Here is an 11,701-nt window from a genome sequence, read left to right as displayed (position 1 = left end):
GTGTCAGGTAAGTAACAAATTTGTAATTTGATTGTCATCCATTCAAACTTGAAGCCTTAGACCTTGCATTTGTTCCCATCTTCATACAGCCAGCAACCAATGAGCCACTTAGTCTGGTGGAATGAAAATATTTGTTTTTAATAATTATAACTACCCCTTCATAGTCATAAACTATCTAATCCTCATACTATCTACAAGATAGATATTTTTCCCACTTTATAAATAAGGAAACTGAGGCTCAGAGAATCCTGAAGAAGTAAAAATCTAACCTCCTTCAATGTGATTCTAAAGTTCATTCTTTCAAGTGCTATTTTTGATGTTGATCGGACTCTCCAAAAAGCAAGGGTACAAACACAAACAGCAGGATGCCCTTTTGGACTTGAGAATTTACAGTTAGGCTAGTGGTTCTTAAATTTTTTGGACTCAAGACTCCTCATGTATTCTTAAAAATTATTGAGGACCCCAAAAACCTTTTGTTTATGTGGGTCATATTATCAATATTTACCAAGTTAGAATTAAAACTTGGAAAAACTTATAATTTATTTAAAAAATAAACCCAGTATATTACCATAAATAAATTGTTAATGAAAAATAACTTTTCCAAACAAAAATTAGTAAGAGTATTACATTTTTGCAAATCTTTTCAATGTCTGGCTTAATAGGACATAGCTGGATTCTCACATCTGCTCTGTATTCAATCTGTCACCATATCACACATCACATAGTCTCTGGAAAACTCCACTGTACGCTCATGAGAGAAAAAGGCAAATAACATCTTGCATTAGTTTCCTAGGGCTGCTGTAATAAATCTGTATTTGTGTCTCGAGGCTGCCATAACAAAGTACCGCAGACCAGGTGGCTTAAAACGATATTTATTCTCTGACAGTTTGGGGGGCCAGACATTTGAAATCAAGGTGGCAGCACGGTTGGTTCCTTCTGGAGGCTCTGAGGGAGAATTTGTTCTATGCCTCTTTCCTAACTTCTGGTGGTTGCCAGCAGTCCTTGGTGTTCCTTAGCTTATAACTCACTCTGATTTCTGCCTCTGTCCCCAATGGCATCCTTCCCTGTGTATTTCTATATGTCTCTCCTTATAAGAACAATAGTCCTTGGTTTTAGGGGCTACTCTAATCTTGAATGACCTCATCTTAACTTGATTGCATCTGTAAAGACCCTATTTACAAATAAGATCACATTCATAAGTCCTGGTAGACATGAGTTTTGTGGGGATAAACTCAGTACAGTCCACCCTCTGGTTCCCCAAAATTTATACCCATCTCACATGCAAAATGCACTCACTCCATCCCAATTATTTCCCAAAGTCTTCACCTATCATGGTGTCCTCTCCATCTATGGACTTGTGAAACTAGAAACAAGTTGTCAGCTTGCAACGTAGCATAAGACATTCCCATTCTAAAAGGAGAGAATGGAAAGAATAAAGGAGTCACTGATTTAAGTGTTTGCAGTGCAGCGGGGCAGATTTCCTAAGGTTTCAAAGCCTGAGCATAATTATCTGTGTCTTGATCTGCCCTCTGGGCCAGAGGCTTCACCAGCACCCCCCTCTAGACCCACAGATGCCTTGTGGGCCCCACCCTCTCAGTTGTTAGCCTGGGACAGTCTTATCCTCTGGGCACCCCATTTCCTGCTTATAGAAGCCCAGAAGTCTGGCAGCCTTCCTTCATTTCTTGTCTCTGTCCGCCAGGCCAAACAGGCAGTGTTTCTGCTGATAGAACATTCTCAAAAATCATCAGTCTTCATGGATATCAAGGAGATCCACGCCATTAGACGTGAGGGTTCTCCACAGGTCCTTCCTGGATAGTCTCACCTCTGTTCCTAGCTTCTGCTGAGATGGTTGATTATACTCATGGTCACAAATCTAATTTCTCCACTGGGTTTTCCAGCTGCACCCTTGATGAACGCTCCAGAGCATGCCTTAGCATTTCCTGAAATATGGACTGGCTGTGAATTTTCCAAATCATGTTCAGGTTCCTTTTTGCTGACCATTTCCTTCCTCAGTTTACCCCTTTCCTCTTGTTTACTATAAGCAGCAAGAAACCAGGACACATCTTCCATGTTTTGCTTGGAAACGTCAGCTGGAAATCCAATTTCATTGTTTATAAGTTCTACTTTTTACCCAAAAGCAGAACACAATTCAGCCAAGTTTTCTGCCACTTCGTAACAAGGATCACTTTTCCTCCACTGTCCAATAACGTATTCTTCATTTCCACCTGAGGTCTTAGCAAAATCACCTTTAATGTTCATATTTATACCAACATTCTATTCATGATGTAGGAATTCTCTAAGATGCTTAAAGTGTTCTTTACTTTCCCCATCACTTCCTTCTGAACCCTCACCAAAAGTGCTTTTACTGTCCATTATTTCTACCAACAACAGTCTCTTCAAGGTAATCTAGACTTTCTTCTATCATGTAGCTCAAAATTCTTCCCGGTTTCACCCATTACTTGATTCCAAAGCCACTTCCATATTTTTAGGTATTTGCTATAGCAGTACCTCACTTCCTGGTACCAAAATTTGTTATCAGTTTCCTGAGGCTGCCATGACAAATGACCATACTGGGTGGCTTAAAACAATGGATATTTATTCTCTTGCAGTTTAGGAGGTCTGAAACCAAGGTATTAGAGTTTGTTCCTTCTGGAAGCACTGAGGGAATTTGTTCCATGCCTCTCTCCTAGTTTCTGGTGGTAGACAGGATCCTTGGTGTTCCTAGGGTTGTAGCTGCTGTCACTCCAATCCCAATCTCTGCCTCTGCTGTCATGTGGCCTCCCTCTCTGTGTGTCCTCACATGGCATTCTTTTTTTTTTTAATTTTAATTTTACTGGAGTATAGATGTACAATGTTGTGCTAGTTTCAGGTGTACAGAAAAGTGATTAAGTTATACATATACATATATTATTCTATTTTAGATTCTTTTCTCATATAGGTCATCACACAACATTGAATAGAGTTCCCTGTGCTATACAGCAGGTCCTTGTTGGCCATCTACCTTATATATAGTAGTGTATGTTTATCCCAAGCTCCTGATTTATCCCTCCCCGCCACATTTCCCCTTTGGAAACCATAAGTTTGTTTTGATATCTGTAAGTCTGTTTCTGTTTTGTAAATAAGTTCATTTGTATCATTTTTTAATTAATTCCACATATGAGTGATATCGTATGATATTTGTCTTCCTCTGTCTGACTTACTTCATTTAGGATGATAATCTCTCGGTTCATCCACGTTGCTGCAAATGGCATTATTTCATTATTTTTTACGGCTGAGTAATATTCCACTGTATATATGTACCACATCTTCTTTATCCATTCATCTGTCAATGGACATTTACGTTGCTTCCGTGTCTTGGCTATTCTAAATAGCGCTGCAGTGAACACTGGGGTGCATGTATCTTTTTGAATTATGGTTTTCTCCAGATATATGCCCGGGAGTGGGACTACTGGATCATATGGTAGTTCTATTTTTAGTTTTTTAAGGAACCTCCATACTGTTCTCCATAGTGGTGGTACCAACAGTGTAGGAGGGTCCCCTTTTCTCCACACCCTCTCCATCATTTATTGTGTGTAAACTTTTTGATGATGGACATTCTGACCGATGTGAGGTAGTACCTCATTGTAGTTTTGATTTGCATTGCTCTGATAATTAGTGATGTTGAGCATCTTTTCATGTGCCTTGTTTTTTTTTTTTAACGTAGAGCTGTTTGTATAGTTTAGAGATTAATCCCTTGTTGGTTGCTTTGTTTGCAGATATTTTCTCCCATTCTGGGGGCTGTCTCTTCATTTTGTTTATGGTTTCCTTTGTTGTGCAAAAGCTTTAAGTTTAATTAGGTCCCATTTGTTTATTTTTGTTTTTATTTTCCTTACTCTATGAGGTGGATCCAAAAAGATATTGCTGAGGTTTACGTCAAAGGGTGTTCTTTATTTTCCCCGAAGAGTTTTATAGTGTCTGGCCTTACATTTAGGTCTTTGATCCATTTTGAGTTTATTTTGGGGTATGGTGTTTGTTAGAGAATGTTCTAATTTCATTCTTTTACATGTAGCTGTCCATCACATGGCATTCTTATAAAAGCAAATCATTGGATTTAATCTTATCTAGAATGACCAATCTTAACTAATTATATTTGTAAAGACCCAAATTCCAAATAAGATCACATTCATAGGTTCTGCTGCTTAGTTTGGAAGTCCTTTTCAAGACAAAGTTGAAAAAGGCACCACATTTCAGTTCTAAGTCAATGTTAAAATCAGCTTCTCCCTCTTTTTCTTTTTCCTCTTCTTTTCTTCCAAGTGGCTGGTAGCATCAGCAAAAAACATAACTTCACTTTTTGCCTCACATTCCCTCTTGAGAAAATCAAGACCTGCCATGTTGAAGCCGATAACATCCTGAGAAAGAATACAAGAGAGATTAAATAAACTTCCTCTCAATTCAGTCAATATCGCAGCATATGTGAGTCAGGGGAACCAAAGCTTCATGTGTTGTTACTCATCCTTCCCTAAGGGTTTTCCTTGTTTGTTTGTTTTTTTGTCTACTAGCTCTAACAAAAACTTCATCTTAAATATACATGCATGTCAGGTCAATATCACCAAAGATAGGGCACAGCACACTATGCTACTTGTAAGTAACATACACACTAGAATTTTCCCCTCCTTGTTCTGTCTCTACAAAGATACTTACCCGGACTTGGCTGACTTTTGAAATAGTTGTTTCCTTTAATTTTTCAATCACTGGCACAAGCATTTGGTTGCTAGTGATCTGGCCAAAGTGAATCCTAACAAAAATAAAACCAGGCATGTCACAAAGAAGGATAGTGGTTCTAGCTATACCTGTCCCTTCTAGAACTAGCAAACAGACAAAATGTCCAAAAAAAAAATCATTTTGCCAATCATGGGAATACAGAAATGCTTCTATGAAAAAAAACTAAAGAAGTTTCTTCCTACTATTCAATTCTACCCAATAACAATTTTTAAAATACTATCCTAACATTCAACTCATTTGCAAAGCTGACTCTTTGCAATCTACCCAGTGGCCACAGATTTTGACAACGGCATTCTATGTAAAGACCAGAGGAAAATGAGCCTTCTAAGAATTGCTAACTCAAAGATTTATTAATATTTCAGCCAAAAAAAGAGATGATCAAACTCTGACCTAGAGTACCAAGATGCCCTTGATGATTCATGCTCCTTTAACCTCCACATTCACCCTCACCCTCAGTTGTGACCTGCCATATCTACCTGCGAGGTAGCACCCATCTACCACCCCAATATGCTAGAAATATTCACTGTGTTTCTCTTAGAATCAGTAACCCCGATTCAATAGCACATATGCCATAGCAATTAAAAAATAAACTGTAAATATGACAACAGAATAATATAAACATATCATTGTTCTTCATTTGCTACTATCCTGAAAGAAATAAAGGAATGAAGGGTTAATGATCATGAAAAAAGGCCAATTCACCAAATACACCTGTTTTCTTTTTAACTATTTGGTATTGGCTGAGCAGTTTCTGATTTCCTAATAGCATTTTAAGGAATGTTCAAATTTGCCTCTATTCCTGTGCTCTGATATAACAGCTTGAGACTGGGGGACACAGTGGAAGATAAGAATATATTACGCCTTTGTAAATATATTTTCCCTCTGTTACATATTAATAAGAATTCTTCCTATTTAAGAATATAATCTAATGAACGTTTTCTTTATGTTTCTTAGTTCCCTCCAAATATGCCCCTATCCTTCCATTTGTACTTGTAGAGACCTGGGAAATAAACTGACTACTCCTTAAAATGCTATTATGAAAATAAAACCATTTGGTTTAAACTCAATAGTCAAAAAGAAACACTGAGGCAGACTGGCCATTCAGAGATGGGCTTTCAGCAAACTGACTAGAACCAGAACTGCTACCTTAGACTGTAACCTGGAGACCTCCGCCTGCCTGAGCATCCTTAGGAACATAGTACCTCATGCTACTTAGAGTTGGGTCATCACTAACTGCATTTTACGAGCAAGACTGACTCCAAAGGATAAGAATTATGTCAGGCAGCACTGAAATTCCCAACAGTCTCTGAAACGGAAACATCACATTTCTTAATCCCAAAGCATGGACAGCTTCAGGTGAGGCACTACTGGAGCAGTTATGCGGATAAGACATGATATTCTTTTGGAAAGGACGTTACCTGAGGAGAAAGAAGAGGCACCTACATAGAAGTTCAATATCAGAGCCCTGCTGGATGAATTCATTAAAGAGCTTAAGAATGTCTGGGACGTAAGAGAAAGGCAGCACAAGCAGAGATTCTTCCAGCTCACTGAAGAGGAAAAAATAAACATTAAAAATGCCACGTTTCTTAACATAGTCAATTTAAAAATCTTTTCCTCTCCTATTTTTTTCTTCTACTTTTATACTTGAGTAGATCTTACCCATCCAGAGTTAAACATACATCTGTATTATGAATGGTTCTCTCTTTTCAACGTTTTGGTTTTTTATATTTAGTATTTTAACCTACTTGATGCATTCTGGTCCATGGCAGGGTAGGAGAATCTAACTGTTTTTCTTTCAGATAACCAATTTCTTTAAAGCCTTTTGTTGTATATCCCATCTTTATATGATACTTCTTTTACCATTTATTGAGTCCCTCTATATCATAGAGTGTTCTAGGGCTTTAGAGTCTGTTTTCATAACTGATTCTGACAACAATCCATACAGGTGCATTTTTACAGCTTTTTAATCTAGGAGAACAGCTCCCTCTTGTTCTTTTTCTGGTTTGTTTTACTTTTCTTGAGCTAGTTCTATTATCATTTCATCAATTCCAACTAGAACTCTCAAGAGAATTTCAACTGGCATCACAAACCTATAGACTAGTTTAAGAAAAACCAAATCTTTAAAACACAGAATCTTCCCATCTAGGAATGCATCGTACCTCCATTACTCTAAATTTTCTTTTACATTTCTCTAGCAAAGTTTCATTATCTTAGATAGGTCCTGTTTGTTTCTTGTATGGGATATACTCAGATATTGTGATTTGTTATTAAAAAAATGATAACTCTCAGTAGATCTAACTCAAATATTATTTCAAAAATGAATGACAAAAGATATAAAAAAATTCTTAAAAAACCGGTAAGAGAAACAACTATAAAGCACAAGAAAGGGAAAGTAAAAATTCACAGGAAAAAATAAAAATGGCCAAGAGATATAATAAAATTTTAACTTTGTTAATTAAAAAGGAAAATAATGCAGTACCACCTTTTGCCTCTCAACCAGCAAAGAATTTTTTAAAAGCTGGTAAAAGTCATTACAAGCACTCTGACAGTAATTAAGCAACATAAACCTTTAAAAAGTTCATGTCCATTGATTAGTTAATAGACTGCTAGGACCCTTAAGAAAAATAATCAATGATGATGACAAAGATTTATATATAAAGGTGTTTACTAAGGCAGTATTGGTAACAGCCAAACACATATGCACCACCCAATAGTAACTATATATACAATGGAATATTTTGAACTAATTCAATGACGTGTTTTTGAAGAATATTACTAAAGTGAGCAAGTGCTCAGGAAATATTCTGTGAAAAAGGACAGGATATAAAAATGTATACATATGATTCCAACTGTGTATGTATACAGAAAATAAGCCAAAGGAAATATACAACAAAAAATGTTAGCAGTTGGTACCTGTGACTGAATTATAGATGATTTCATTACCTATGATATAAAGTAGCACTGCCCTTCATTTGTGCTTTTTAAAAGTATTCAATATCTCCCTTCATATTTTAGGAGGAAACTTCTAGTTCTAATTCAAAAAGAACATTATAATGAATTATTTTCCATCAAAATTTTGACATAGTTAAACCTCTAAAGAAGATAACCATCAATTATAATGTCTGTTTATCTCATGTTCGGTAAATGGTATTAGCTGTAATAACTGCGCACTGGCACTCACCTTGACTTGATTCCTTTAAAAATCTCCAACACATAAGCTGAAGGCTATAAAGGAAGTGTGACAGCATTAGTGATACTCTTGATTTCTTAACTGAAGCTCTCTAATTTCTATCTCCTAAAAACCAGGGATATCTCTCCTTCTTATGAGAAACTGTTCTAAAAAGGGCACTACGTGCACGGGCTTAGACTGAGTCAGATCTGGGTTCACAATCCAGCTCTGCCACTTATCAGCTATGTTCCCTTCGATCTGTAAGTCAGAACAGTCTCCTATCTATAAAATGAAGACACACTGACTCACATTACTATTGTGATGAATGAAACATGCAAGTATTGAGTAATTAAAGATCACTAAGAGCATACGTTGTCCCAGTATTCTCCCTCTCTCCTCTTTTATCTGACTTATATCAACTTTTCCTCCAAAAACTTCAGTTTCAATGAACAGAATCTTCAGAGGGCTGTGGATACTAAACATAAATAAGCACTAAAAGAACAATGCCAGTCCAGTCCAACCAGAAAGGATGACTTGAAGTTACACTAAAATGGTCCTTTTGAAATACAAAATGTCTTAGAGGATTCCAGCATTCAAGAGATTTTTAATGACGAAGTATTTCCCAATATGTCTATTCTAAAATCATAATGCCTCTTCACTTCCTCTCTTGTGCCTGAAAGTAACCTTAGAATAACCAAGGGGAAACCATTAGTCTACTCACAGAGATACTGCCATAAGCCATCAGGATGGGGTTGATGGGAAGAGGAACCTATGAAGAAATTATTAAATCAAGTCATTAAAAAACAAGCCTTTGATAGTGCTTATCACATCACAGGCAGGGTCATAACAATATTTTACACTTTTGAAAAGAGAGACCCTAAAAACTGACCCTGAAGAATTATTAAATTATTTAATAATAGCTTTTAGTTTCAATACTGCTTATTTATGAATGAGTCTGGGCAATACATTTCATCTAGAAATCCGAAATGTTTACCCTGCCTCCCAAACAAAAGGAGGAATCTGAGTTTTTAACTCAATACAATAATCACCATGATCTCAAATTAACTATCCTTGGCTTTTTATTAAGACAAAGCTTCTCAATTCCTTCTAATGTTTGAATTAGAAAAGATTCTACTACATTTATCTCATTTCCTGATCTGAGTTAATAAATCCCCAAATGATGTTTTTTTCCTCAGGAATTGTCTCCATTTATAAATGTTTCTCAGACCGTAACTTAATGGACTGTCTTACCTCTTTCCCTGCAGCTTTACAAATGGCTTTGTGTTCTCTCATTTTTGCAGTTTCTTCTCTGTATAGCTCAATAGCCTCCATGATCCTCTCAGCCTACACGGATGATGGCAAAGGACAGAAGTCATCACAACAAACTCACCATCCCACAACACTGCAAATGGAAGGCCTGACGAAAAGTTACCAAATGAAATTGCTTGAATCGGTTTAATAAAGATGTGCCAATAGTGTGCCAAACAGCATTCAAAGATGTCCTCGGGGTTTTTTTTGTTTTTTTTTAAATTTTACTTATTTTTGGCTGCATTAGGTCTTCGCTGCTGCACACAGGCTTTCTCAAGTTGTGCTGAGCGGGGACTACTCTTCGTTGTGGTACGCGGGCTTCTCATTGCGGTGCCTTCTCTTGTTGTGGAGCACAGGCTCTAGGTATGTGGGCTCAGTAGTCGCAGCACGCGGGCTTAGTTGCAGCATGCAGGCCCTAGAGCATGCAGGCTTCAGTAGTTGCAGCACGTGGGTTCAGTAGTTGTGGTTCGTGGGCTCTAGAGTGCAGGCTCAGTAGTCGTGGTGCATGGGCTTAGTTGCTCCATAGCATGTGGGATCTTCCCAGACCAGGGATTGAACCCGTGTCCCCTACTATGACAAGTGGATTCTTAACCACTGCGCCAGAGGGAAGTCCCTGATTTTTCTTTTTTAATTTACAAGGAGACTGGGTCATGGATTCAGGTGAGACTACAAGTGGACACACTGAGTAGGGCAACTCCCAGGAACACCTGAGAGGTGCCACTTTCAGGAGATCAAACTTTCCTTTCTAGAAACCAGGCACTGATCCAACCGATTCAGCACTACTTCTGTCCTTGGTTACAAGGGAGGAAAACAGAGGTTATGATCTTCATCTGTAAATTTCATCAACTTTTTGCCACAAAAGGCCTATCTGGTTGGGATCCTATTTAAAAATGAGATACAGGGGCTTCCCTGGTGGCACAGTGGTTGAGAATCTGCCTGCTAATGCAAGGGACACGGGTTCGAGCCCTGGTCTGGGAGGATCCCACATGCCGCGGAGCAGCTAGGCCCGTGAGCCACAACTACTGAGCCTGCGCGTCTGGAACCTGTGCTCCGCAATGGGAGAGGCCGCGATAGTGAGAGGCCCGCGCACCGCGATGAAGGGTGGCCCCCGCTTGCCGCAACTGGAGAAGGCCCTCGCACGGAAGCGAAGACCCAAAAGAGCCCAAAATAAATAAATAAATTTTAAAAAATAAAAATGAGATACAGGAGAGCGATCAAGATGGCAGAGTAGAAGGATGTGAAGCTCACCTCCTCCCACAACTACATCAAAAACATATCTACATGTCGAACAGTTCTCACAGAATGTCTACTGAATGCTGGCAGGAGACCTCAGACCCCTGAAAGGGCAAAGAAAATCTCCATGTAACCAGGTAGGACAAAAGTAAAAAAAAAAAGAAAGTAAGGAAGGAAGTAATCGGGTCGGGACCTGCGCCCCAGGCAGGGAGCTGTGAAACAAGAAAGGTTCCTGCACCCTGGGAAGTGCCCTCACTGGCAGGGAGATCAGCCAGGACAGAGGGAGAGCTTCAGAGCCTTGGAGGAGAAAACAGCAACCGATCTGCAGCAGCTAGAATAGAGACCTGCACAGGGGGTCAGTGCACCCGCTCTACACTCCCCAGCCTGAGATGCACGTCTGCCAGTACGGGCAAGGGCTGGGTGTGGAAACTTGGGCTTTGGAGAGGTGCTGTTGTGCGGGCAGTGTGCGAGGGGAGGCGCGGGAGCCACCCTGCAGCCGTTTTCCCTGAGCGAGCTCTCAGGCGGCAGGACACTGCCTACATGAGCTCCAAGAGTGATCATGAGCTGCCTCTGCTCCCATCATGTGCTCCGGGGGCACACATGAGCCACCACTGCCGCTGAGAACCCCACAACCAGGCACCAGCCACTGCATCTGCACACCCTCTATTAAGGGGATAATGGCCAGCACACGATGAGAAAAGAGGCAACAGGCATCCATACGAAAATCAGCCCTTGCACCAAAAATATTAAACCCACACAGGCTACACAGGGATGCTCCCACATAAAAACAGCCCTCCAAGACCACAGTAGATAGACCTCTTCAGTCTAATAAGACACTGATTTCAAAAAGGAGATAATGAAAATACTGAAGGAATTAAGAAAGGCTATCAACAGAAATGCAGAGTACTAGAAAAAGGAACTAGAAACAGTAAAGAGGAACCAAGAAAAATTAGAAAACTCATTTGTCGAGACAAAAACTGAACTACAGGCAATGAACAGCAGAATAAATAATGTAGAACGAATAAGTGACCTGGAAGATAGAATGATGGAAATCACCCATCAGGACAGCAGACAGAAAGCCAAATGAGAAAAGAATGAAAGCAATATAAGAGGCCTATGGGATAATATAAAGTGTACCAATCTACACATAATCGGGATTCCAGAAGGGGAAGAGAAAAGGGGACTGAAAATGTATTTGAAAAATTATGGCTGAAAACTTCCCAAACCTAA

The 11,701-nt window shown here is 39.1% G+C and overlaps 1 protein-coding gene across 2 annotated transcripts in view; it reads right to left on the bottom strand.

Moving 5' to 3' along the window:
- Positions 1 to 3,906: 3,906 nt before the first annotated feature.
- WDR3 (WD repeat domain 3) overlaps positions 3,907 to 11,701 on the bottom strand; it is a 37,484-nt gene continuing 29,689 nt past the window's right edge. For both annotated transcript variants that reach the window (XM_027091142.1, XM_027091141.1), the window contains exons 22-27: positions 9,182 to 9,274; positions 8,652 to 8,699; positions 7,943 to 7,986; positions 6,180 to 6,308; positions 4,681 to 4,774; positions 3,907 to 4,388 (exon numbers count right to left, since the gene is read on the bottom strand). In XM_027091142.1, the coding sequence (XP_026946943.1) occupies positions 4,233 to 4,388; positions 4,681 to 4,774; positions 6,180 to 6,308; positions 7,943 to 7,986; positions 8,652 to 8,699; positions 9,182 to 9,274 (564 nt within the window). In that variant the 3' untranslated portion in view covers positions 3,907 to 4,232. The remainder of the gene's footprint in view (positions 4,389 to 4,680; positions 4,775 to 6,179; positions 6,309 to 7,942; positions 7,987 to 8,651; positions 8,700 to 9,181; positions 9,275 to 11,701) is intronic.

Source organism: Aethalodelphis obliquidens, unplaced genomic scaffold, assembly GCF_003676395.1.
Source record: "Aethalodelphis obliquidens isolate GAN/ISIS:26980383/991018 unplaced genomic scaffold, ASM367639v1 scaffold70, whole genome shotgun sequence".
Lineage (NCBI taxonomy): Eukaryota > Metazoa > Chordata > Mammalia > Artiodactyla > Delphinidae > Aethalodelphis > Aethalodelphis obliquidens.
Note: the sequence above shows the minus strand (reverse complement) of the source record. Positions and strands in the feature narration are given on the sequence as shown.